The following is a 24,643-nucleotide window of genomic DNA, read 5'->3' on the forward strand; positions in this document are numbered from 1 at the left end:
ATTAATCGTAATTAATCGCAATTCAAACCATCTATATAATATGCCATATTTTTCTCTAAATTATTGTTGGAATGGAAAGATAAGACGCAAGATGGATATATATTTTCAACATGCGGTACATAAGGACTGTATTTGTTTATTATAACAATAAATCAGTTCTAAATCAGTTATAGAAATTTTATATTAAAACCCCTCTTAATGTTTTCGTTTTAATAAAATTTGTTAAATTTTCAATCAAAAAATAAACTAGTAGCCCGCCATTGTTGATGGCAATAATTACTTACACTATAAAATCAGTCGCACCCAAACGCCAGCAGAGGGCAGCAAAACTCCGCAAAACACAATTAACAGGTGGGCCTTTCACTCTAGTGACATTTAAATATGTCTGAGCTGGGCAAGTGCGTTAATTGCGTCAAATATTTTAACGTGATTAATTTAAAAAATTAATTAACGCCAGTTAACGCGATAATTTTGACAGCCCTAATTTTAACGTGATTAATTAAAAAAATTAATTAACGCCCGTTAACGCGATAATTTTGACAGCCCTAATATATATATATATATATAAATTCGTCATACGTCGTTAATTTTGTTGTGTGAGCAACTTCTTGGGGTTTTGCAGTGCCCACCCACAGACACGCTCTGCCCACCCAAAGAAAACTGGATATAGTACTAACGGCAGCCAGGGCACCGCGTATGGTATCTCATTCATATAGTAGCACTGATGTGTTCTAAGTTTTAACTTTTGCGTTGTTACCTCCTCTTTCACCATGAAAAAAAAAAAAAAAAAATGAAATGTTGGTTTTGTTCCTGGGGGTGCAACACACATTTACGCATATAGTGATTTTTTTTTTCTTTTCTTTTTTTACATTTTATCAAAGTTTTCACCTGTGTTCGTCTGGCTGAAGAGTTGGTGAGTTTTGAAACATTCTGAGGGGGTCAAAGTAGGGCTCAAAGCGTCGGCGGGACAAAAAATGACTGCTAGGGGGCGCTACATAGTGTATTTGCAATTTGTCTTATCGGTATCAAAGATTGCACCTGTCTTGACCGGCCTGCCGATTTGGTGCATTTTGAAACATTTGAAGGGGGTCAAATTGAGCTCAAAGCGGCTGCGGAACAAAGAATAATTATAATAATAAAACCAAGGAACCACAGTAGGTTACCTAAAAAAACATTGTCACCTGCATGTCCATACTGTTCAGTTATGGATGTGTTCTAAGTCAAATCAAATCAAATCAAATCAACTTTTATCATGCCCACCCGCACCTGGCCTCGTGGTAACACCACTGAATGAATGAAATTGTGAACGTGCCTATTAAAATGGTTAACAATATTAAAATGACTGCTATTATAATCAAATACAGGGAAAGCATCCCGATGATCAATTTGTTAGATAATGGTTGAACATTTCACTTACTTCTTTGCATGCGTTCTGGTAAATGAAATGATTAAAAGCAGTTGGTTGCAATGCAATTATAAAGGTACATTTAACTCTGACGCCTTCTTGTGGCCAAATGAGAAAATTGCCCGAGAAACCTTGATTGTAAAAAAAGATCTATTGTTAGCCATTTTAGCTTTCAGTATTCACACAGAGAATTGCACTATTAACTGTATCAACATTTAAGTTCAATAGAAAACTTACTTGTAGTTTTATTTGAATGATTTTTAAAAATGTTTTATTTCTATCTTAATTTATTATGATATGCCCTCCGACTTTCAACTAACACACTTACTTTTTTTGTTTATTTTTTATTATGATATGCCCTCTGACTTTCAACTAACACTCTTACTTTTTTTGGTTTATTTTTTGTTTTTGTATTTTTTTAAAGAGCCATCCGTCAATCTACGTCATTCCTCACCGTGGTATGGAAGCAGACGAGGGTCTAGTTTGTGTTAACGCCTACTGACTGCAAAGAGCGGAGGAGAAACAGCGAAGGGTAGGAGGGAGGGACCAGCGGAGCTCATGTAGCCCCGTAGAGAGGCACTTCTCCCGGACATACAGGAGCCCAGCTCAGCGGGGGTTTGGAAAATGGGAGCGGTGAAGTGAAGTGGAAAAACGGACACTAAAAGAGCGCGGACACTGAATGAAAGGCAAGTAAAACGGCGGCGTGAACTTTTAAAAACGCAAGTTGTTGTCATTACTTTCTTCGACATTCTTTTTTGTGTTAAAAATTTGTGTTTGAGAAGTTCGGTCAAAGAAAATCACTCGGCGCTCAGTGGTCAGCTCGAGTTTCATTTCGCCAATCTTTTAAGAAGGCACCCACGGTTTGCCACCCTTCAGCTGACCGCACAATGATATCCTCCGCTCGGATAACTTTTTCAGGCATCATGCGAGACTGTGATTGACATCCGCTGGGGAGTTCAACGCATTAGTAATCAGATCGTTGAAGGTGATATCCATTGAGCTGCACGTTTGATGTATTGTCTGCCACGTACAAAAAAGGTAAATAAAATCTCGAATCATTTGTTTTTGCCAGGTCAATTACAGACAAGGGTGTAGGTTTGGCCTCAACATTAGTAGGGACGATATAACTGCATAACCTGCATGTACACTTTTTGCTGGGGACGGTACATTAATAAGACCAAACAAATTGAGTGAGAGGGGGTCAGGGCTACATCTCTCAGGAATATGAACCTAATTAATTAAAAGGCTAAATGATCAATTCAAAATAAATCTGTATTGACTTATACTAAATTTCGGTATTGGGTCATGTTAGGGCTGCAGCTATTGATTATTTTAGTAGTCGATTAATCGATAAACTAGTTAGTTCGAATAATCGAGTAATCGGATAACGAACATAAAAAAACTAAAATATCTAAGCTGAACCTCAAACGGTATAAAAAAGGGTCTATATACAACAAAAGAACAATTGGCTAACTTACTTAATAAAAGTCTAAAATTTTGGCCAGCTTAAATGCCATAAAATACTTTTTTTCTTTCAACAATGCGCTTTACAAATAATTCAGACACATATTCCTACAAAAATTGGCTAAAAATACCTTTAAACTAAATTACGAATGCATAAAAAAACATTAGCTCAAACAAAAACTTAGCTTATGATGGTCTTAACAGGGAGCAGCTGGATTTGGCCATGTAAAATGAGGCAGACTAGAGGGCAGTGTATCCACCCAAATCAATCAAACTACATGTAAACACTTTCAAAACAAACCATTACAACGCCACTTTAATTAAACAAATACCCGAAGCAGCAAAATGTAATTAGAATATTTTTTTCTAATTGAATACTCGAGTTAATTGTTGCAGCACTAGTTCAGGTGATACACTATTTGATTCAAACCTTTATTTTAAAAAACTATTAAAGATTTTGAAAGCTTCCAGAATAAATGTCTGGATTTTGTTAGCAAATTTAAATTGCAATATTTGAACATAAATCATATTAACATATACAATAAATACAAACTTGTTCATAATCTCTTAACTATCCAAGAATGCAAAAAAAATAAACATTTATCTTAAGACATTGCCTAAATAAAGATATTAAATGTAACTGCAAAAACTTATTAGTCAGGGAATAACAAAAATAAATAAAAAAGGAGCCTTCTTACATGTAAAACACTACTGCTTTTGTCAACAAGCACAGCCAAACAAAAAATGAAAGCTCCTTTGGATTTAAGACCACATAAATAAAATAAAAATGGGTGAATTTGGGAAACTCACTACATTTCTCACAGTTTAATTGTTATATTAGAAAACACATACAGGAGGACACTTCTCTCTAAGCAGCTTCCTATTTGAGTTTTGCAGGTTAGCAAATTCACACAACTTAATGTTATTCTAACTCTGATGCAGGTTCAACTTTCAGTAAAAAAAATAGTGGTGGGGTCCCCGCCTGAACAACATTGATATCTTTTTACAATTCTTAGAGTGGATGCTGCTGGCCGAAAAAACAAACAAACAAAAAAGAAACTTCTAATATCCCTCCTCTTAGAAGGGGGCGGAGGAAGCGGCATGTTGTATTTCTGTCGGGGCTTTTAGTGTGTGTGTGTGTGGTGGGGGAGGGGTCAAGCCATCAGCCAATCAAACGTGCGTTTGAGGGGGGAAAAATGGACTGACACATTCAGCAAGTGAAAGGGGGTAAATGTAAGTCTGAATGTAAGTCTGAACATAATGAAAATAATTCACTTATTAATGGTATAATAATGGTCAATTCTATCCTTACAACATATATGGGTAATTTAGATTGTCTTCCCATAACTGAAGTCATTATGTATAGCAAATAAGGTTGCTTTAAAGTTTGTGGGGACAATTTGAGCATCCTGAAAAGTGTTATGTCCCTATTGTACCTATGCAAAGAGTAGCCAGAAATTTTACTCAAGTAAGATTAGCGTTACTTCAAAATAATGTAACTCAAGTAAAAGTCGTTGCCCAAAAAATGTACTAAAGTACAAGTAAAAAAGTGTTTTTTTTTTTTCTGAGCACGAAGTTATCTAGATCAACAGTTGTTATAATAATACTGTACGACAACCCATTACATAACCACATTAAGTCAAAGAAATACAATAATAATAATAATAATAATTGAATTACGAAGAGAGAAAAAAAATTACATAAATGAATCATTATTCGTCCAGAGAGCATGAGTGCCCTCTGGTGGTAAAAATAATTCTTAGTTTGAATAGTGAATAGTTCCTTCATAAATACAATTATGAAAGTAAAAGGATCATATATCCGGTTTTCAGTGGTCAATTGGCGCCAAATAAAAACTGGGAGAGAGGTTAAAATCCGCGCTTTCGAGTCATGTTGAGGGCAGCGCTCTACGTCAACTGCCTTTTTTTACGGTGCTTTATAGACACCACATGATTGAACAGGCTGGCGTGAACAGAACGGCAAGCTTGCGTCTGACGTCTGATTATTGTTGATATGTCTCATTGGTGAAATAGCTACTCTTGGCATCGCTGGCAAAAATAAACTAATAAATAAATCTAATATGTAGAATGAGGAGGAAAAATGTAACGAGTCCTGTGTAGCCCAAAGTAGCAGAGTAGTGTTTTTTTTTTCTTCACAAATCTACTCAAGTAAAAGTGTAGCTTAGTAAAACTACTCTTAGAAGTACATTTCTCTCAAAAAGTTACTCAAGTAAATGTAACAGAGTACATGTAACGCGTTACTACCCACCTCTGGTCAATTACCTGAGAAATTAACGTTTCTCAAGATGAGAGCAGTAAATTTCGGTATAACAAATCTGGTCGAACCAACGTTTCGCTTGTGAGTGGTATTTTATGTTAGGCATGCTATTAAAAAACGTGCACATTTTGTGGAAGTTGTTGCTTAAAGGTAATACTGCTTTGAAATGCATTTGGTGATACTACCGTACATTTCACCATGGTGGACTACTTTTGTGCATCAACGTAAAAATTCTAAGGTCTGGGTTTCATTCTCGCCTCAGGTCTTCCTGTGTGGAGTTTGCATTCTCTTGCATGAGTTTTCACTGCTTCACTTCATATTGTATTGTTAATGTGAATGTTGTTGTGCCTGCTGTTCACTTGTCCCCCTCCTGGCTGCTGAGCCTGATTAGCAGAGTGTACTCTACTCGCCTGCTCACACCAACTGACTTTGGTTTAAAGTTTCTTCCTTAGAGGGAGTTTTCCACGTCTATTACAGCGAAGTGGTTGTTTATGCAGGCTTAAGTTTTATATTTTGATATTATACAATACGTAAAGTACAGTGTGAAGATTATGCCTGGTGTCATTTGTGACTGAATGATAACTTTAAACAAAAAAAATATGCCAGTAGCACTGTAATCAGTGTTGTTAATCTTACTGAAAAAAAGTAATTAATTATAGTTACAAATTACTTCTCCCAAAAAGTAATTGCGTTAGTAACTCAATTACCTAAATGTAAGAGTAATTAGTTACTTGTCAAAGTAATTGGTGATAATTACTTTTTTTTTTCCCCTAAAAAAAAATTAAAACATTGGCCACACTATGTGAAGTTTTTTGTGAAGGTTTTTGGTACAATTGGCCCGAGCCCAATTCTTTACCCTAATTTACCCTTTACCCTGAATCAACTGTTGAAAGTTGTTAAAATTGCTCCCATTATTGCATTTGTTCCCTTCTCTCTACTTTCGACATATGAAAGTTTTAAAACTGTTTCATCATTTAAAGATAGATTCAAGTCAAGATTTTGCCGATTTAGAAGTATTTTAGATAAAAAGTTACTTAGGTTCGCTAGGAAGGTTCTCTACAACAGAGCCGTTCTAAAAAGTCTACTGCTTTAAGATGGCGGCTGTCTACTAACGCATTTAGTGCCATGCAGTGTTGTTAATTTTACTTTAAAAAAGTAATTAATTACAGTTACAAATTACTTCTCCCAAAAAGTAATTGCGTTAGTAACTCAGTTACCTGAATGTAAGAGTAATTAGTTACTTGGCAAAGTAACTAGTGATATTTTTTTTTTCCTCAAAAAAATAAAAAAAATTTAAAAAAACAGGTCACACAATGTGAAGCTTAAAGGGTTTGGGGGACAATTGGCCCAAGCCCAATTCTTTACCCTCCACTTAACTAGACACAAGGGTATTGCGATAACTAGCTAGTAACCTTTGCTATGTGTGGAAGTCATTTAAAGTTGTGAATCAATCGTTAAAGTTGTTAAAATTTTTCCCGTTATTGCATTAGTTCCCTTCTGTCTACTTTAAACATGTGTAAGTTTTTAAACTGTTTCATCATTTAAAGATAGATTTAAGTTAAGATTTTGCCGATTTAGGAGCATTTTAGATTTAAAAAAAATTACTTAGGTTCGCTAGGAAGGATCTCTACATCAGGGCCTTCCTGAGAGGTCTACTGCTTTAAGATGGCGGCTGTTTACAAACGCATGTAGTCCTTAAAACATGTTGGCAATGCAGCAGTGTCTGTCATCTGCATCTAGTTCTATAATATGATATCTACCTTGTCATGTGGGCGTAGTTTGTCGGCTATGGCTGCAGTCAGGTATTATTGGAGCCATCTAGCATGCGGTTGCAATGGCGTCTTCCCCACTCCTGCTCTGCTCTCGTCCCCGTGAGTCCGTTTCTCTCAGACTTTTTTTTATTTAACCAACTTAGTAACGCATAGTAACGGACGCCTTTCCCGCCTCAGTAACGGTAACGGCGTTGCCAAAATGAGAAAAGTAATTAATTAGATTACTCATTACTGAAAAAAATAACGCCGTTAGTAACGCCGTTATATTGTAACGCCGTTATTAACAACACTGACTGTAATGCAATTTCAGCTCCACAATGGGTGTGTGTTTCACTTGTATTGTGTTTTTCCACCTTCACGGCAGTCAAAGCGCTATAACGTCACCTCATTCACCTACTGATGACACAGCAACAGGAGCAACGTGCAAGTTGTCTTTTCACTCTTTGTTAGAAAGGCGTGGGTAGTGAAAGGATGTCAGCCTGTTCTTTCTCACAGGCTTTTGCTGATTATTCAGTCAGGTGGAAGGGAGGGTTTGAACGTCTCACTTCTTGCTGTCTTTAGCGTGCATGTGAGCTGAAGGCTTTATTAGTCGGGGGAGAGGAACACATGGAAGGGAACATTCAGCCCCTCTCCAGAGCAGATTGAGTAAAGGTTGAAGAAAGGATGAACGCGTCTTCCAACTTACTGGGCTGCCTCTGTCATGTTTTGCACTTTTTATTTTTACTGGCAGTTTCCTGTGGTAAAAAGTCAGCCTATTTTCTTTGTTTTTAAAGGCTTGGACAGACCCAATGCCTTTCCTCTGCTATCTCAAGGCCAAATGGGGCCATCAATGAAGGTGTGCGCATTAGGTAGTAATCCAAATGATATCTTTTGTTATGTAACTGTCAGGCTCTCAGAAGAGCTTTACTGCTGAGCTCCACTAGACAACCACTGAATTTTACATCTTTATGTTTACAACTAGGTTTGAGTGCTCTGTTGTAAAGCTAACAACTAAAGACATGCATGTAAAAGTCCAAAAGCTGACTCTTCCTATTTCAGGTTTGTGGTGAGAGGCCATAATGATTAAAAGAAACAACCTGTTGCACAGTACACAAAGCCAGGAGTGTTAGGGGTTATAGGGGTCAAATCAAACCCTGCACAGAGGTACTGGTCCAGGACTTTGAGCTACAGTTAATGTTGACCGACTTGTGGCGCTCTATCAGCCTGTTGCATAAGCTGATGTTAATGATCTTAATACTAGTGTAATAGCCTAAGTATATTATTTATTGCGTTGCCGGTCTACTAAGCAAACAATGTTTTTCGTTAAAGGGCAGTGCTTGCTGCCTCATTGCCTGAAAAACAATTTTCAAAGCATTTAAAGCCAAAGTGATACATGTGGTATGCTACGTGTGGTCATAATTTCGCAACCAAGAGAAGTAGCTTTTATCTGAAGCCTGCAGGGTATTTGGCAGGACAGCTCAACCCTGACTCTTCATTTCCCCTTGTTGCACAAATCGCAACCTCTCATCGTATTCGAGTTAGTTTAGGTGTAAGAGCTGTCTTTGTCCATATCTTCCTCCACAAACCCAGAAGTGAATAGAACATTATAAGTAAGGCTGCGAGAGCAACTTGTTATGTCTGTACTGAAAACAATTTACTTGATAAGAATTGGCCTCGGAGTCGGACAGCATGCCACAGTGAAATTGTTTCATATCATGGCAAATAGGATTTTTTTAACAAGTTATTTTTTTTCCCCAAGAAGAACCATAACAAAGATCTATTTGCAAAGATTGCATAATGCCTGCACTTGATTTTCCTAGATTTTTAACAAAACAATTTTAAGGCTCTTTCATGGGTCCATTTATAGTCAATGTGAGGCATGGTGCCAGATGGTTCCATTGCAGCCAGTTCCTTAGGTCTGTCTTCACCTACACAAGAAAAAATATATCTAGGAAATGAAGACATTGTACAGTTTTGTACATTGTACAGTTGACCAAATGTCTTACTCTGTTCATTGCAGAGAAATCTCTCTCACAGTTCACTGTTGATATGGACACTGTCAACGCAATGGCCGAAAGTTGACTCAAGCAAGAGTACAGCCTTCCCCATTCATCAGTCTGTGATTCCATCTTTGACATCATGCTGACCTGGTCCATATTTTGAAACACATAAAATGCATTACCAATTATGACTACACTGTTTCAATCCCATGTTTTCACAGATTACATTGGTTAGTTTAAGTTAAGACTGAAGTGTCTTTATGGTAGTTACATTTATGATTGTTTTTAAGTTAGTCCTTAGTGCAAACTCATATTTAAAAAAAACAATGATTTGTTTCAATAAGATGAAAAATACTTATTTGGATGCAAATTCAACATCTGTTTTGTAATTTTTTGGATAATATGCCAAGTTCTAAACAGTGGACCTTTTTTAACACCGTAACTTAAGTTAAAACAATAAAATAATGATTTACAAAATAATAGTTGCACAATTCTTACTACTCATCTTGATTTATGTGGTACAGCTAGGGCTTGAACTTTGCCATTTCTGTCCATGTTGGGTCCCAGCCAGATTGCCTGTGTTTGCTTATTTCCCTTAGTTCTCCTTCCCTGGACTTAATGTGCCTTGCAGAGCTGAGTCTCCAGCTGTGATCTTGTCTCATTCAGTTATTGAAAACGTTATCGTTCCATTAAAATAAATAATACGCTTGCCATAGCCGGTCGGTTATTTCTACTCCTTGGAGCGTGAGGGCTAAATACCTTCGAAACTGAGGGGCACCTCAGAAACTTTGTAAGTTTCGTTCCGAAATATATAATTAGCCTGAGCCTCAGAGGCTATTTAAATATTTCGGAACGTGACGGTCTACATCACCACAACAATAATACTGTAGTCCTTTTCTTAGCGGACCCTCCTCTTCAGTAACTGTTCTCGTTCAAAAATATTAATCTGAAATAACAACCAGTGATGTCCACAACGAACAACCGCCATAGTAGGACGTGACAATTTGGGTCATAGACGCGCCACAAGGAACTTAAACATTACGTCAATGTCCATATTAAGTTTGTTTTCATAGTCTTAAACCTAGAATTGCATTCATTACACTGAAATACCTTTCTGTGGATTTTTCTCCCGATTTCCAATTTCTTGCCGACGTAGTCAGGCGCAAGCTTACAGCAGGAGAATGATGTGATTTCCAAATAATTTTTATTTGACATGCTATTTCAGATGACATGCCAAATTGTGCATAAATAATTAGGTACATACAGTGGGGAAAATAAGTATTTAGTCAACTACCAATTGTGCAAGTTCTCCTACTTGAAAAGATTAGAGAGGCCTGTAATTGTCAACATGGGTAAACATCAACCATGAGAGACAGAATGTGAAAAAAAAACCCAGGAAATCACATAGTTTGATTTTTAAAGAATTTATTTCCAAATTACAGTGGAAAATAAGTATTTGGTCACCTACAAACAAGCAAGATTTCTGGCAGTCAAAGAGGTCTAACTTCTTCTAACGAGGTCTAATGAGGCTCCACTCGTTACCTGTATTAATGGCACCTGTTTTAACTCATTATCGGTATAAAAGACACCTGTCCACAAGCTCAGTCGGTCACACTCCAAACTCCACTATGGCCAAGACCAAAGCGCTGTCGAAGGACACCAGAGACAAAATTGTAGACCTGCACCAGGCTTGGAAGAGTAAATCTGCAATACGTAAAACGCTTGGTGTAAAGAAATCAACTGTGGGAGCAATTATTGGAAAATGGAAGACATACAAGACCACTAATAATCTCCCTCGATCTGGGGCTTCATGCAAGATCTCACCCCGTGGTGTCAAAATGATAACAAGAACGGTGAGCAAAAATCCCAGAACCACACGGGGGACCTATTGAATGACCTACAGAGAGCTGGGACCACAGTAACAAAGGCTATTATCAGTAACACAATGCGCTGCGAGGGACTCAAATCCTGCACTGCCAGACGTCTTTTCCACTTCCTGAAGCCAGTACACGTCCATGCCCGTCTGCGGTTCGCTAGAGAGCATTTGGATGATCCAGAAGAGGACTGGGAGAATGTGTTATGGTCAGATGAAACCAAAATAGAACTTTTTGGTAGAAGCACAGGTTCGCGTGTTTGGACGAGAAAGAATACTGAATTGCATCCGAAGAACACCATACCCACTGTGAAGCATGGGGGTGGAAACATCATGCTTTGGGGCTGTTTTTCTGCAAAGGGACCAGGACAACTGATCTGTGTAAAGGAAAGAATGAATGGGGTCATGTATCAAGAGATTTTGAGTGAAAATCTCCTTCCATCAGCAAGGGCATTAAAGATGAGACGTGGTTGGGCCTTTCAGCATGACAATGATCCCAAACACACAGCCAGGGCAACAAAGGAATGGCTTCGTAAGAAGCATTTCAAGGTCCTGGAGTAGCCTAGCCAGTCTCCAGATCTCAAGCCCATAAATCTGTGGAGGGAGTTGCAAGTCCATGGTGCCCAACAACAGACCCAAAACATCACTGCTCTAGAGAAGATCTGCATGGAGGAATAGGACAAAATACATGCAACAGTGTGTGAAAAGCTTGTGAAGAGTTACAGAAAATGTTTGGCCTCCGTTATTGCCAACAAAGGGTACATAACAAAGTATTAAGATGAACTTTTGGTATTGACCAAATACTTATTTTCCACCATGATTTGCAAATACTTTAAAAATCAAACAATGTGATTTTCAGTTGTTTTTTTTTCCCGACATTCTGTCTCTCATGGTTGAGGTTTACCCATGTTGACAATTACAGGCCTGTCTGATATTTTCAAGTGGGAGAGCTTGCACAATTAGTGGTTGACTAAATACTTATTTGCCCCACTGTATATATTATTTTAAACGTCATGTTAAATTATACAAATTTTAAATTAGAATGTATCTTAAAATCTTAATAAAAAATCTCATTTGCAAGGCTGGGCGGCTTTTATTTTGGTGTGGTGGTGTGCCATAATCTTTTTTTGTTTGGTTGTTTTTTGTTTTTGTTTTTAACCTTTACTGTTCAGCTGCTTGATACAGAGAATGGAAATATAAGTGACTGGTCTGAACAGTTTTAATGTATCACATGGGAGTATGGCATACTCCCATTGTCATCATTCAACGTACCTCATTTATTAGGAGAAAGCAGCGAACAGGAAGAGTTTATGGGGGGACAGAAGAAAAGGAGAGAGAGAGAGAGAGAGAGAGGAAGCACAAACAACAAAAAATACATTGAACGCATACACTATGAATATGTTGGTGCTATCATTAGCTAGTTGTATTTCCGGTTGACACCATGTGGGGGGCCTCTTTTATGACCAAGGAGAGAGAGGAAGGCGGGGGAGGGAGTCAGGGAATAAGTGATTGGGTGGGGAAAGGTGGACACAAATCAGCCATGTGTGAATCCTTTGTGAGTGTTGTTGTGCATGTCAGCGTGTCTTGTTTGGTAATATCGCGTCACATCGAACTCTTTGAAAACAGCGACTGTCTCTTTGCAAATGAGGCAGACACAGTTGTTGCGTATTTTATTGAAGAAATAGTCCAATATCCACCTATCCTTGAAGCGTCGGCCATCGCAGTCAACTTTTTTTTAAGTGATTGTTGCCATTTTAGAAAATTGGAAATAAAGGGTCACATGGGGTAATCTTGCTTAGAGTGCTGCTCTTAAAGTTTTTCAAAGTTCCATGAGAATATGCTGAGTATCTGTGGACAAAATAGTTATAGATATCAGGGTAGCAGATGTCAGGCAGAGACGGCGAAGACAGCGGGTCGAAAAATATCGATTTAGGCATCAAATATGGATCTGGCGAATGGATCGACCGAAGCTTTTCCACATAACGACTTTTATGCAACACATCAAATGAGTTTACAGCGTTTGAAAGCACCGGGGCTTCCATGAATTGCACTATAAATTGCACGATAAATTGAGACCATTGAGAATACGGACACAGAATGACGGACAATATGGCGGCACAATACAGCGACACGTCATTGTGTGACGTTGGTGATTGGGGTCTATCGGGGGGGGGAGCCAGCGCAGCCCAGCAAAGGGGCTGCCGTCATCCCCCCGGGATCCAGCCATCCGCAACAATCTTTTATATGTAGGGCAAACCCTGGAAATGAAATTCATTCCAAGGTATTTAAGGATTTTATATAGCATTTCACTTGTAACTTTAAATATTGTGCTTTGTGTTTCCAGAGCATAATGGCGCTCTTCCTTTTGCTTGACCTGCTGTTGCTGCTAGTGGTCACCCCTTCCACTTCGGTCAAGAACTGCCACCCAGGCTGCCACTGCGACGTGGAAAACTTTGGCCTTTTTGACAGCTTCAGCCTGACCACAGTAAACTGTCAAGGATTGGAAAGTGGCACCACCATGCCTGTGCCCATACCGCTGGACACCGCCTACCTGGACCTGTCCTCTAATGCCATGGGCCCGCTCACCGATACCATGCTGGCAGGGCCAGGCTACACCACCCTTGTAAGCTTGGACCTGAGCAACAACCACATTACAATGGTAAGACCTCACTTATTGTATCTTGTAAATTTTTAAATAGTGTAATCCATTGTGAGCACAAAAATGCAGATTTTTTTTCTTAATGAAAAAAAAAAAAAAAAAAAAAAAATACACAATAGTGCGTTGAAATACAAATAAAATTTGTTTTAAATGTTAACTGTAGCATGAACATGGCCTCTCTTAGTTGTTTATTCAATTTGAACTCCTGTTGTCTATTTCTACCAACTACATTGGTACATTATCACGAGCAACTGTCAGCCGATGAAATTAACAATTATTTTATCCTTTGGTAATTTTTAAAAATTTTAAATCCCATAATTTAGCTAAGTGCAGCTTATTTGAAAACGTGCCTTACCCAACTTGTCTATTACAATCATTATCATCATTATCAATCATAGACTGGTCGAGCTTGGTGTCAGTCGATAGCATCGTTGTTTAAAAAAAAAAAAAAAAAGAACCATGTCAACCACTGTAGTAGGAACAGAACTTTAACATTTCAGTTAATGAAGGGATTTAGAGAAACATATTTTTCACGTTTTCTGCGTTTTTGCTACTGAATAGTCTCTCACCCGCCTAATATTTTTCAGGTAAGTTCCAAAGCTTTCTCCAAGCTTTATTACCTGGAGATTCTGGATCTGAGCCACAATGAGTTGGAGGCCCTCTCATCAGGCTGCTTCTCTGGTCTCCCTCTGGCTGAAGTGGATCTCAGCTACAACAATTTCCAGGACTTTGACATGGGTGCGTTTGCGGTTAAAGTAAACGGCAAACCTGTTAGCGTGGATCTGTCACACAACAAACTTGTATCAATTTCTGCAATGCCGCATGGGAAACTTGTACACATTCAAAGGTTGAATCTAACTGCGAATCGTTTTTCAAGCGTACCAAAGCTGGCAGGACTTGATATCCTGAGATACCTCAATCTCGATAAAAACCCAATCGTTACCATTAAAGAGGGGGACTTTGCTCACCTTAAAGATTTGGTTTACTTATCCCTCAGCGGCCTTCATGAGCTTGAGAAAATTGAGATGCACAGTTTTAAAAATCTCCAGAGCCTTCAAGTGTTGGATCTCTCCAACAATCCCAAACTGAAGACATTAAGCCCATCTGTTTTCAACAGACTGAAATCGTTGCAGGAGCTGAATTTATCCGGCTCTGGGCTGACGTCCTTGCCAAACAACATACTCTCTCACCTCCCCAGTATCAAGAGCATTACACTAGGACAGAACATCCGCTGCTGGAGGTCCCAGAAACAAGGACAGTTTCACCGGCAGCTGGGTCAGACCAAACACTACGAAGTGCTCAACTGCAACCGGAATGGTGTTTTGTTGTGATTCTGTCAATACAAATCAGTCTTAAATCTTTATACACGCGCTGTGCCTTCAACCTCTTACCCCCCAAGCTTTAAAAGGATTCGTGTGGCCTTTATAGACACAAAAAATATTTAACACAAAATGGTCGCTATTTATTCATTTGTCATAGTCACTTTCTTCATCTAAATAGAAACAAAGGTGATGTTGTTGCACTTAATTTTTTTGCCACAATACAGCATGCCAAACGTTCTTAAAAGAAAACTACTGATTATCCCAATGATTTACCGCTAAAACTACCACTGACCACATTACCACTACATTAAGGCATCGTTTAATGCAATTTTGTAGATTTAAGGGCATTGAACTGTTTGCCTAGCGTAAGCACCATGCAAAAGTGACGAAATGGCCAAACGTCATTGTACAGGATAAAGTCTTTGTTTATTGCTGAAAATTAAAGACACTGTTGAGTAGAGCTGGGAATCTTTGGGCACCTAACGATTCGATTACGATTACGATTCATATGCTCCGATTCGATTCTAAAACGATTCTTGATGCACCCTCCTCCTTTTTTTTTTTTTTTTTTTAAATGTTTTGTACATTAGTTCCAAAATTGTTCAAAAATCCTCTCAGGCTAAACCAAACTACTATTTCAGTATCAAGTTAACATATAGCAGTAAACAAATATAAAAATAACAGTAAATAAAAAACTCCAGTCCCCATTCTGTATCAGCAGCTTTAAACTACATTCAATTAATTTAATGTTGTGAACCAACCGTTAAAGTTGTTAAAATTGCTCCCGTTAATCCATAATTTCCCTTTTGTCTACTTTCGACATGTGAAAGTTTTAAAACTATTTTAAAGATAGATTCAAGTCAATATTTTACCGATTTAGGAGTATTTTAGATAAATAGTTAATTAGGTTTGCTTGGAAGGTTCGCTACAACAGCCTTGCAGGGAAGTTTACTGCTTTAAGATGGCGGCCGTTTACTACGTCCCCATCTAGCTTTTTGTAGATGTGCTGGTAACGCTACCGCTACTGTAGTGCATCTAGTCCTATATAAATGATATCTACCGTAACATGTGGATGACCTACTTTTGTAGCAGCTTTTTAGCAGCAGTCAGGTATGTTGTGTTTTTTTTATCTCGTGGCATGAGTTGAGCTAGAGCCGTGAGTTGAGCATTGGCATTACCCGAGGGGCCGGGTAATGAGAAGCATGATGTTTAGCTACTCTCGCTCCGTTGCTCATTGACCGCGCGGCGCGCTGTGTGTTGTACATCCGCTTTACTTGGCATATTTCAATAATCGGAATTTGGATGTTTTTGAATCGTTCTCGAATCTTCCACGGCCGAATCGCGAATAATCTAAGAATCGGAAATTTTGCACACCTCTACTGTTGAGTCATTTTTTAGTATTTATCAATGAATGAATGAATGAAGTGCTGAAAATGTGTTGTGACAGAACAATATGTTTCTTAGAGCAATAAACTCATTTTCACCTAAGTTGGCGGATTTTAGGGGTGAGACTAAAAGATGGTGCGATGACATCATCAAGCCAGGCATGAGTAGGCCCAGCCCCCACTACATAAAAACTGACGTTCATACAGTGGCTATTTGGCACAACTCAAACGTCTTCATTCATATTCCTACCTATTTCTACCACTACACTGATATAAGCTATCGGGATATCTCTAGAAGTTACAACCACCCACAGAATACTCTCCCTCCACAAAAAAGAACTCGCCCGCACAGGTGTGAGGTTTTTTTTGTTGTTATTTGGGCAGTGTACAATAGCATAGGAAAACAGCGAGCGGTTAGTCGCAGAGAGTAGTTGCGGTGCTTACTTTTCTTCACTTTTGTACTTTTTTTTGATAATTCATACAAATTTGGCAGGCTTTCTAATACCACTTTTCTGTTCAGTCTGTCAGATTTACTGGACTATTTTTAGAACTTTACAGTGTCTTTACGGCAGGAGTTTTAATGAATTTGCTTGACAAGATATTAACCAAATTTACCTAAACTGTTTTGCTTGGATATTGACATTTGCATAACAATTTAATGGATCATTTTTATATCATGAATGTACTTCAAAAGGACCGTTTCCAAACGTCCAATTTTTGTGCTGCTCCTTGTGCAAGTAAGTCACATAACCTTTGACATGGTTCTTACTTAACATGATGACGGGTTAGTGACGTGAGAGGGAAAAAAATGGGGGCCACCTTGACCAGCATTACCCTTTACTAAACACATCATCTTGTGAACCCAAGAAATGGCCAAACTCGAGACTGCTTGTTTGAATGTTTACAAAACATATGCAAAGATGCGAGTTTCTGGATTTAAAATGCTGTTTGTTTGTATTACAATTCCATCATATTAAGTACATCTCTGGAAAGATTTGTTTGTATGGAAATCACAATTCTGTATGAATTTGAGAAAATAAACAAATATGTAATAAATTAGGATTTCTCTCTTATTTTAATGTCTCACATAGTGCTGTTAGGTGTGTCAATCTACACTGTAAATACTGGTAACAAAACTAAGAGGAAAGGCTAGTGTCACAGTCCACTCTATATTAGTCATTATAACGTGTGTGACTGTTTTGGCCCACAGCAACAGACAGGGTGTGTCTCTTAAACACCAGTAATGTTTGGGTCTGAGCAGATTATACCAGTGGATTGCAACTCATGTTTATCATGTAGACTGAAGTTTTAGTTGTTCCTGGAAAAAAAAAAAAAAAAACGTGAATTGACTTGAGACGCTGCTAACTTTGAAATGGCCATAATCTGGAATGTTGTCCTTGTATGACCCCCTTCACACCCATTGAAAAAAGCATTTCTATTCAACTTGGTCTTGCAGTGGAGCATTAACCCATTATATTTTAACAGAGCTGAATAAAAGTGCCATTGACATATAAATTTGTCTTAAACGTAGAGCACTGCCACAACATGATTCCAGTACCCAAAGTGCTCTACAGACTAATGTGCCTATATATAGTGGATCAAAAAAGTGAGTACACCCCTCGCATTTCTGCAGATATTTAAGTATATCTTTTCATTGGACAACACTTACAAAATGACACTTTGACACAATGAAAAGTAGTCTGTGGTCAGCTTATATAATAGAATTAATTTATTTTCCTGCTCAAAATAACTCAAAATATAGCCATTAATATCCAAACCCCTGACAACAAAAGTGGGTGCACCCCTTACAAACTACGTACATCCCTAAATGTCCAAATTGAGTACTGCTAGTCATTTTCCCTCCAAAATGTCATGTGACTCATTACAGGAGTTCTGTCAGCATTGCTGCAAAGATTGAAGAGGTGGGGGGGTCAGCCTGTTAGTGCTCAGACCATACGCCGCACTCTACATCAAATTGGTGTGCATGGCTATTACCCCAGGAGGAAGCCTCTTCCGAAGATGGTACACAAGAAAGCCCGCAAACAGTTTGCTGAAGACATGTCAACAAAGCACATGGATTACTGGAACCATGTCCTATGGTTTGATGAGACGAGCGGGCTACAGGTACACCTGCAGTTTCCCTCTGGTGTTACCAGCAACCATGGTTTTTGGTACGGAGCATTGAGGCACTGGCTTGGTTCCACATCTGCCTTCATGAAGACAACATTCCTGTGCTCGTGTATGAGGATACATCCAACTTTGTGGCTGTGCAGGTAACGGAATGCCTCGGAGCTTTTCAGGTTCTTGAAGGCGTTTCAATCCACTGCCATAGAGTCAATAAAATACGATAATATTTTACTTGTGGTCACCCTCGGCCAATTCTTTGTCTTCCCATGTCGAGATGGCAGACGGATCCGGTATTTCCAAATCGTGTTTTTTAGGGTTTTTAGTGAGTGATGCCACTCCAGCGCCATTGAAGTCAATGGTAAAAAAATTGAAAACAAAAGTTGCGGGCAGACACGAGGAAGTAAAGCATAAGTACCTCGGAAACTTGTCTATACAGCCGTCGCCTCTGGATTCTTCACAATCAACAAATTTGCAATCACGTAAATTGGGCCCGATGTAAACCGGGGACTACCTGTATTCCCACACTCAGTCATGCAATAGTACAGGGGTCGGGAACCTACGGCTCGCGAGCCAGATCTTCCTGTTTTGACAGCTGCATCTGGCTCACAGACAAATCTTTAATTATAAAAAAAAAAAAAAAAAAAAAAAATTGTTACACTCCATTGCGCGAAACGGCCACGGTTACCGGTCATATGCTGGTGTTGTGCAGTAATGAGCAGACGTGACTTATGCGGCATATGTTTACTTTTTAAATGCTCCGACAACCCTCCCGCACTTCGCACTAGATATCATCAAATAGCAACCTAGATGTGCTACGTTAGATCCCCCAAGTCCCATGGCCTTGGCTGTGTGAGCCCAGGGTGATCATGGGACACGTAGTCCATATACTACATCCGGCGACTAGAAAGCCGATTCGAAGTAATTTTAGTGGGAAAGTGGCAATCACACATGACGTTGCGTCTATCTATTTATCAACTGCATGGGCTACGCAGATGAGGCAGAGACACTATTCAAGTGGGGTTGCCGTATTTTGCTGTCGAAAATAGTGGCCTATGAACGTGTGTGCGTGAGATCGGGAAGTAAACTCCTTTTCAGTTTCATTTTCCTCGTTGTCATCTGATTTTACAAAACCTTTGAGAAGATGGCAAAAGAAAAAAGACAGTATCGTATTTTTCAGCAGGACATAAGGACATAAATGCGACACAGTTTTTTTCTTTCGCTTTGGATGAGTCAACAGATGTAAGCTATTTATCACAGTTTACCACAAGGACAACAAGAGGGGAGGATTTATTCAAGTCCCTCACTAAGTTCGGTAAAGAAAAAAAATTAACCGATGGATAAACTTGTTTCAGTGTGCACTGATGGTGCTCCTTGCATAAGTATCCAAGTATCAACCAGACTACAAAGCCATCAGCAAAACCATGCAGCGCCAGAATTTGCATTAAGGGCTCAGTCTTGACCATTTTGAGAGTGGGTAGTCAGAGATGCTGAACTTTCAGTCGCTGGTTCATGACTGTTCTATTATCTGTGGCACGGCTGCCTATGAGAAAGAGTACTGTACAGCAGGGGTCCCCAACCTTTTTTGCACCACGGACCGGTGTGATTTAGGTCTTTTTTTTCCACAGACCGGTGTTCTGTCAAATTTTGCACCCTTATAAATTTTTGCTCCAAAACCTTTTGTGGCGGTGAAAAAAAGCCCTCTTATATATTCAGTTGAACTCTCAATGTTATCCAGCGCTGCTAAAAAAAACTACTTACATCATAAACATACATGTGCACCATGAAAATAGCGTAAATTAATGCTTAACGACACGGTGAAGCCGTTATGTAAGAGAGCTGTGTGCAGTTGTCGTGTGCAGCTAACATGGCAAATTTGAGTTAAAATTCCTTTCTTTAAAGACAGTTTGTAGTGTGTACTTTGGAATCCTTGCATTCGCGGTCATTTTTAACGTTATGCGCATGCCAAATTTCTCAGAACACCGGCAATGTGCGGCAGAAAAATACAGCAAATATAAAATAACATTTGTTTTTAGCCCCGTCATGTTAAGGGAAAATACAACTCACCCGCTGAATCAGTGGGAGGCCTGAGCTTTTTTCATTGGGACAAGATGGTCCCGAGATGGGAGAGTGAGAGAAGCCCGCTTCACAAAGATACGATGTTGGAAATTGTAGCAGTTTTCAGTGCTTTCCTAGTGATGTCAGGATATTCCGAAATTACTTTAATCCAGAACCTCGGTAGAGGTGTTGTCTCAAATGTACGTTTAAGGTCGCCGTGATTTGCGATCTCTACAAGCTGATATTCCTGTTGCACAGACATACTCGTATCACTCGGTTTATTCACATATGGGTCACGAATCCACTCCGCAGTTTGTGGGTCTTTAGTGATTGGGAAGTAACAAAGATTTCGTTTTCTTCAAGGTTGTAGGCTCATCAGGTTCCCTTTTCCCTGTAAAAAATCTGTCCAAAGACGTCTGTTTTTTAGTCATTCTAGAGTGGGGGCTAATTATATCCGGGAACAAATGTGATGGGCGACGAACTACGTCATACGTTATTATCGAGGCCAAGCGCACATAGATATACAAAACAAGATGTACTGCTAACAGTCCAATCAATGCATTTCTACGACGACCCCCTATCCTGTAGTTGTATATCTAGAGTAGACAGGGATATTTGTGTGTTAAGCGGCACAGGCCAAAGTCAATTGGCCAGAATGTAGTCGTTAATAAATTATTCATTATTTCTGCGTGGCCCGGTACCAAATGCGCCACGGACCGGTAACGGTCCGCGGCCCGGTCGTTAGAGACCCCTGCTGTACAGTATATGGTCATGCAGTTTACATAGAGTATGCATGTGACTGTATAACACACACAATAATGTACTGAAACACCTGGTGTTTTTAAATTAAATTTGCTTCTGGCTTCTACTGAGTAACAAGTAATTATGAGGTACTTGTTTGTACATTGATGCACAGGTGATTTGTGGCATGAATGTAATGTAATTTTATTAAACATCTAAAAAGAGATGGAGTAGTCTGCATGTCATTCATTACAAGTTGTAATTCTTTTAAAGCCAACTTTACAGAAATTGAGTGCAGGCTACAGATCAGTGGTGTCGAAAAAGCTTTAGAAGCTTTAGAAACAGTGGCAGTGGTAAGGCGTCCTGGAGTTTGGCATGTTCCCTAGCGAGTTTAAGATGGTACCATGCCAAACTGACAAGCAATGCAAGAGGCTTTAAAAAAAAAAAAAAAAAAAAAGTCTTGCTACACAGAGCAAACATTCACACGATGCGGTCTTTTCTCTTGACAACAACACTCTGAGATCTGATAAGGAAAAGGTGTCACATAAATGAATGGCTTTGAAATTACTGTATATGTGAGTTTGGTGGTTTTGACAACTTCATGGAGCTCTTCTTGGAGCCCTAATTCATTTAATTGCCCTAGTAGGTTTTTAAGCAAACCACTAACATTGCACTCACTTGTCTCCCACTGAGGTGTGTCTATTTGTGAAAGTGGCTATTCTCTTGCATAGGGGAGGAGGGAAAGTGAGCATTCAGTCAATGACCCCATTGCAGATAGTACTTCCAGATGTGCGCCTTCACTTATAAAGAACTTGCATGTTCGGACTGAAGAAGACCATCCATCATAATGTGTCCCCCACAGCACATTGTCTCTGTTAAAAAAAAACAAAAACATGTGAACGCAGTCATTTGTGGAATTCACCAGTGCAGCAAATCAGCTTAATATGCAAAACATGTTTTGTTTTGTCTTGAGCTGGAGCCTCTCAAAGTTACAGTGGGTGAATGCAAGTATATCACAAACACTATACCAGGGGTGTCCAAACTTTTTGCAAAGGGCGGCATATTTAGTGTGTTAAAAATGTGGGGGGCCGACTTTGGCTGACGTCCTTTACGTAGAACAATATATTTAAGCAACTTTTAGCAAGCAATTTTGTGTGTCACATTTGCTGTTTTATTTTTTCAAATTAATAATTTCAACAATCTCGCAACTAGCCTTAGTGGCGTACTTTTTGGAATCTCGGCTCTTGCAAAATACTGCTGCTGTGAAATTAAACTAGTTTCAAGTTGCTTTGATTTATCGCTACGTATCTTCCCTGTAATCTTGTCGTACATGTCAGCGTGTCTTTTTTGGTAATATCGCCTCACATTGAACTCTTTAAAAGCAGAGACTGTCTTTTTGCAAATGAGGCAGACACAGTTGTTGCGTATTTTAGTGAAGAAATAGTCCAATTTCCACCTATCCTTGAAGCATCGGCAGTCGCAGTCAACTTTCTTTTTTTTGTTGATTGTCGCCATTTTAGAAAATTGGGAGTAAAGGGTCACATGGGGTAATGTTTTTTAAGAGTGCTGCCTTTTAGTGGGTAAATGAGGAGCAGCATTTAGTGTGTAAGCTATTTCATAGCAGTACTGCTGACCAATTTAGTAAGTCTGTGTGTGGGCCAGAGGTTATTGATTTTATGACAGAGGCTGGGGGCCGGATGAAATTTGTCCACGGGCCGCATTTGGCCCCCGGGCCGGACTTTGGACATGTCTGCACCATACTGTTGAAACAGACAAACGTTCATAACCACAGCACCTGCACAAGGTAGAGATGGGCCTTCATTTAGATGCCTCTTCCTTCAACCTGTACAGCTTAAATAAAAAGTAAATGCATTCATCAAATCAATGAATGGATGTGCCAGAATTTTCTCCAGTTAAATGTGGAGAAGACAGAGGTGATCATTTTTGGGCCAAAAAAGGAAAGGTCAAAGATAAGCAGGCAACCTGGCACAATGTCACTTACAGCTACAAATCAAGTCAGAAACCTTGGCTTAATTATTGACTCAGACCTAAAATTTGATAGCCATCTAAAGTCCGTCACTAAATCTGCTTATTACCACCTAAAAAATATAACCAGAATTAAGGGGCTTCTGACTCAACAAGACATGGAAAAACTTATGCATGCATTCATTTTCAGCAGATTGGACTATTGCAACGGTATATTTACGGGTCTTGATAAAAAATCAGTCAGGAAGCTGCAACTAGTACAGAATGCTGCAGCCAGAGTCCTCACAAATACAGGGAAGCTGGACCACATTACACCGGTTCTGAAATCGCTACACTAGCTTCCAGTGAGTCAAAGGATAGACTACTATCTACTATATACTAGTATATATACTATATATACTACTGCTCGTCTACAAAACACTTAATGGGCTTGGACCAAAATACAGTACATGCTTGATTTGTTAGATTCCTATGAGACATCTAGACCCCTAAGGTCGTCTGGAACCGATCTCCTGCATGTTCCAAGAACAAGAACCCAGCAGGGTGAGGCAGCCTTTAGTTATTATACTCCTCACCTCTGGAACAAGTTACCTGAATGTCTGAAGCTCAAACTGTTAGCTCTTTTAAATTAGGGTTAAAAACGCTTTTGTTTAGCACTGCATATACATAACTGTCAATATATTTCAATCTACTTGCTTTCTATTCCTCTTGTGCTTATCTCCATTGCTGATTTCAATTATTATTATTAGTAGTAGTTTTTGTTTTATTTTTATTTATTTATTTTTTTATTCTATTTATGATTAAATGCGATTTTTATGTATAATTTTATTTCCGATTTTGATCGTCTTGGTTTTTACGTTGTATTGATTTACAGTGCCTTGCAAAAGTATTCGGCCCCCTTGAATCTTGCAACCTTTCGCCACATTTCAGGCTTCAAACATAAAGATATGAAATTTAATTTTTTTGTCAAGAATCAACAACAAGTGGGACACAATCGTGAAGTGGAACAACGTTTATTGGATAATTTAAACTTTTTTAACAAATAAAAAACTGAAAAGTGGGGCGTGCAATATTATTCGGCCCCTTTACTTTCAGTGCAGCAAACTCACTCCAGAAGTTCAGTGAGGATCTCTGAATGATCCAGTGTTGTCCTAAATGACCGATGATGATAAATAGAATTCACCTCTGTGTAATCAAGTCTCCGTATAAATGCACCTGCTCTGTGATAGTCTCAGGGTTCTGTTTAAAGTGCAGAGAGCATTATGAAAACCAAGGAACACATCAGGCAGGTCCGAGATACTGTTGTGGAGAAGTTTAAAGCCGGATTTGGATACAAAAAGATTTCCCAAGCTTTAAACATCTCAAGGAGCACTGTGCAAGCCATCATATTGAAATGGACGAGCATCAGACCACTGCAAATCTACCAAGACCCGGCTGTCCTTCCAAACTTTCTTCTCAAACAAGGAGAAAACTGATCAGAGATGCAGCCAAGAGGCCCATGATCACTCTGGATGAACTGCAGAGATCTACAGCTGAGGTGGGAGAGTCTGTCCATAGGACAACAATCGATCGTACACTGCACAAATCTGGCCTTTATG

At 39.0% G+C, this 24,643-nt stretch overlaps 1 protein-coding gene across 1 annotated transcript; it reads left to right on the forward strand.

Moving 5' to 3' along the window:
* Positions 1-1,898: 1,898 nt before the first annotated feature.
* Positions 1,899-22,966, forward strand: tsku (tsukushi small leucine rich proteoglycan homolog (Xenopus laevis)). The gene is made up of 3 exons (XM_057839669.1): positions 1,899-2,091; positions 13,115-13,429; positions 14,017-22,966. Exons 2-3 carry the CDS (start codon positions 13,121-13,123, stop codon positions 14,758-14,760), a joined length of 1,053 nt encoding a protein of 350 aa, XP_057695652.1. The 5' UTR covers positions 1,899-2,091; positions 13,115-13,120; the 3' UTR covers positions 14,761-22,966.
* The last annotated feature ends 1,677 nt before the right edge of the window (positions 22,967-24,643 follow it).

The sequence above is a fragment of the Corythoichthys intestinalis genome, chromosome 6 (genome assembly GCF_030265065.1).
Source record: "Corythoichthys intestinalis isolate RoL2023-P3 chromosome 6, ASM3026506v1, whole genome shotgun sequence".
In the NCBI taxonomy this organism is placed as follows: domain Eukaryota; kingdom Metazoa; phylum Chordata; class Actinopteri; order Syngnathiformes; family Syngnathidae; genus Corythoichthys; species Corythoichthys intestinalis.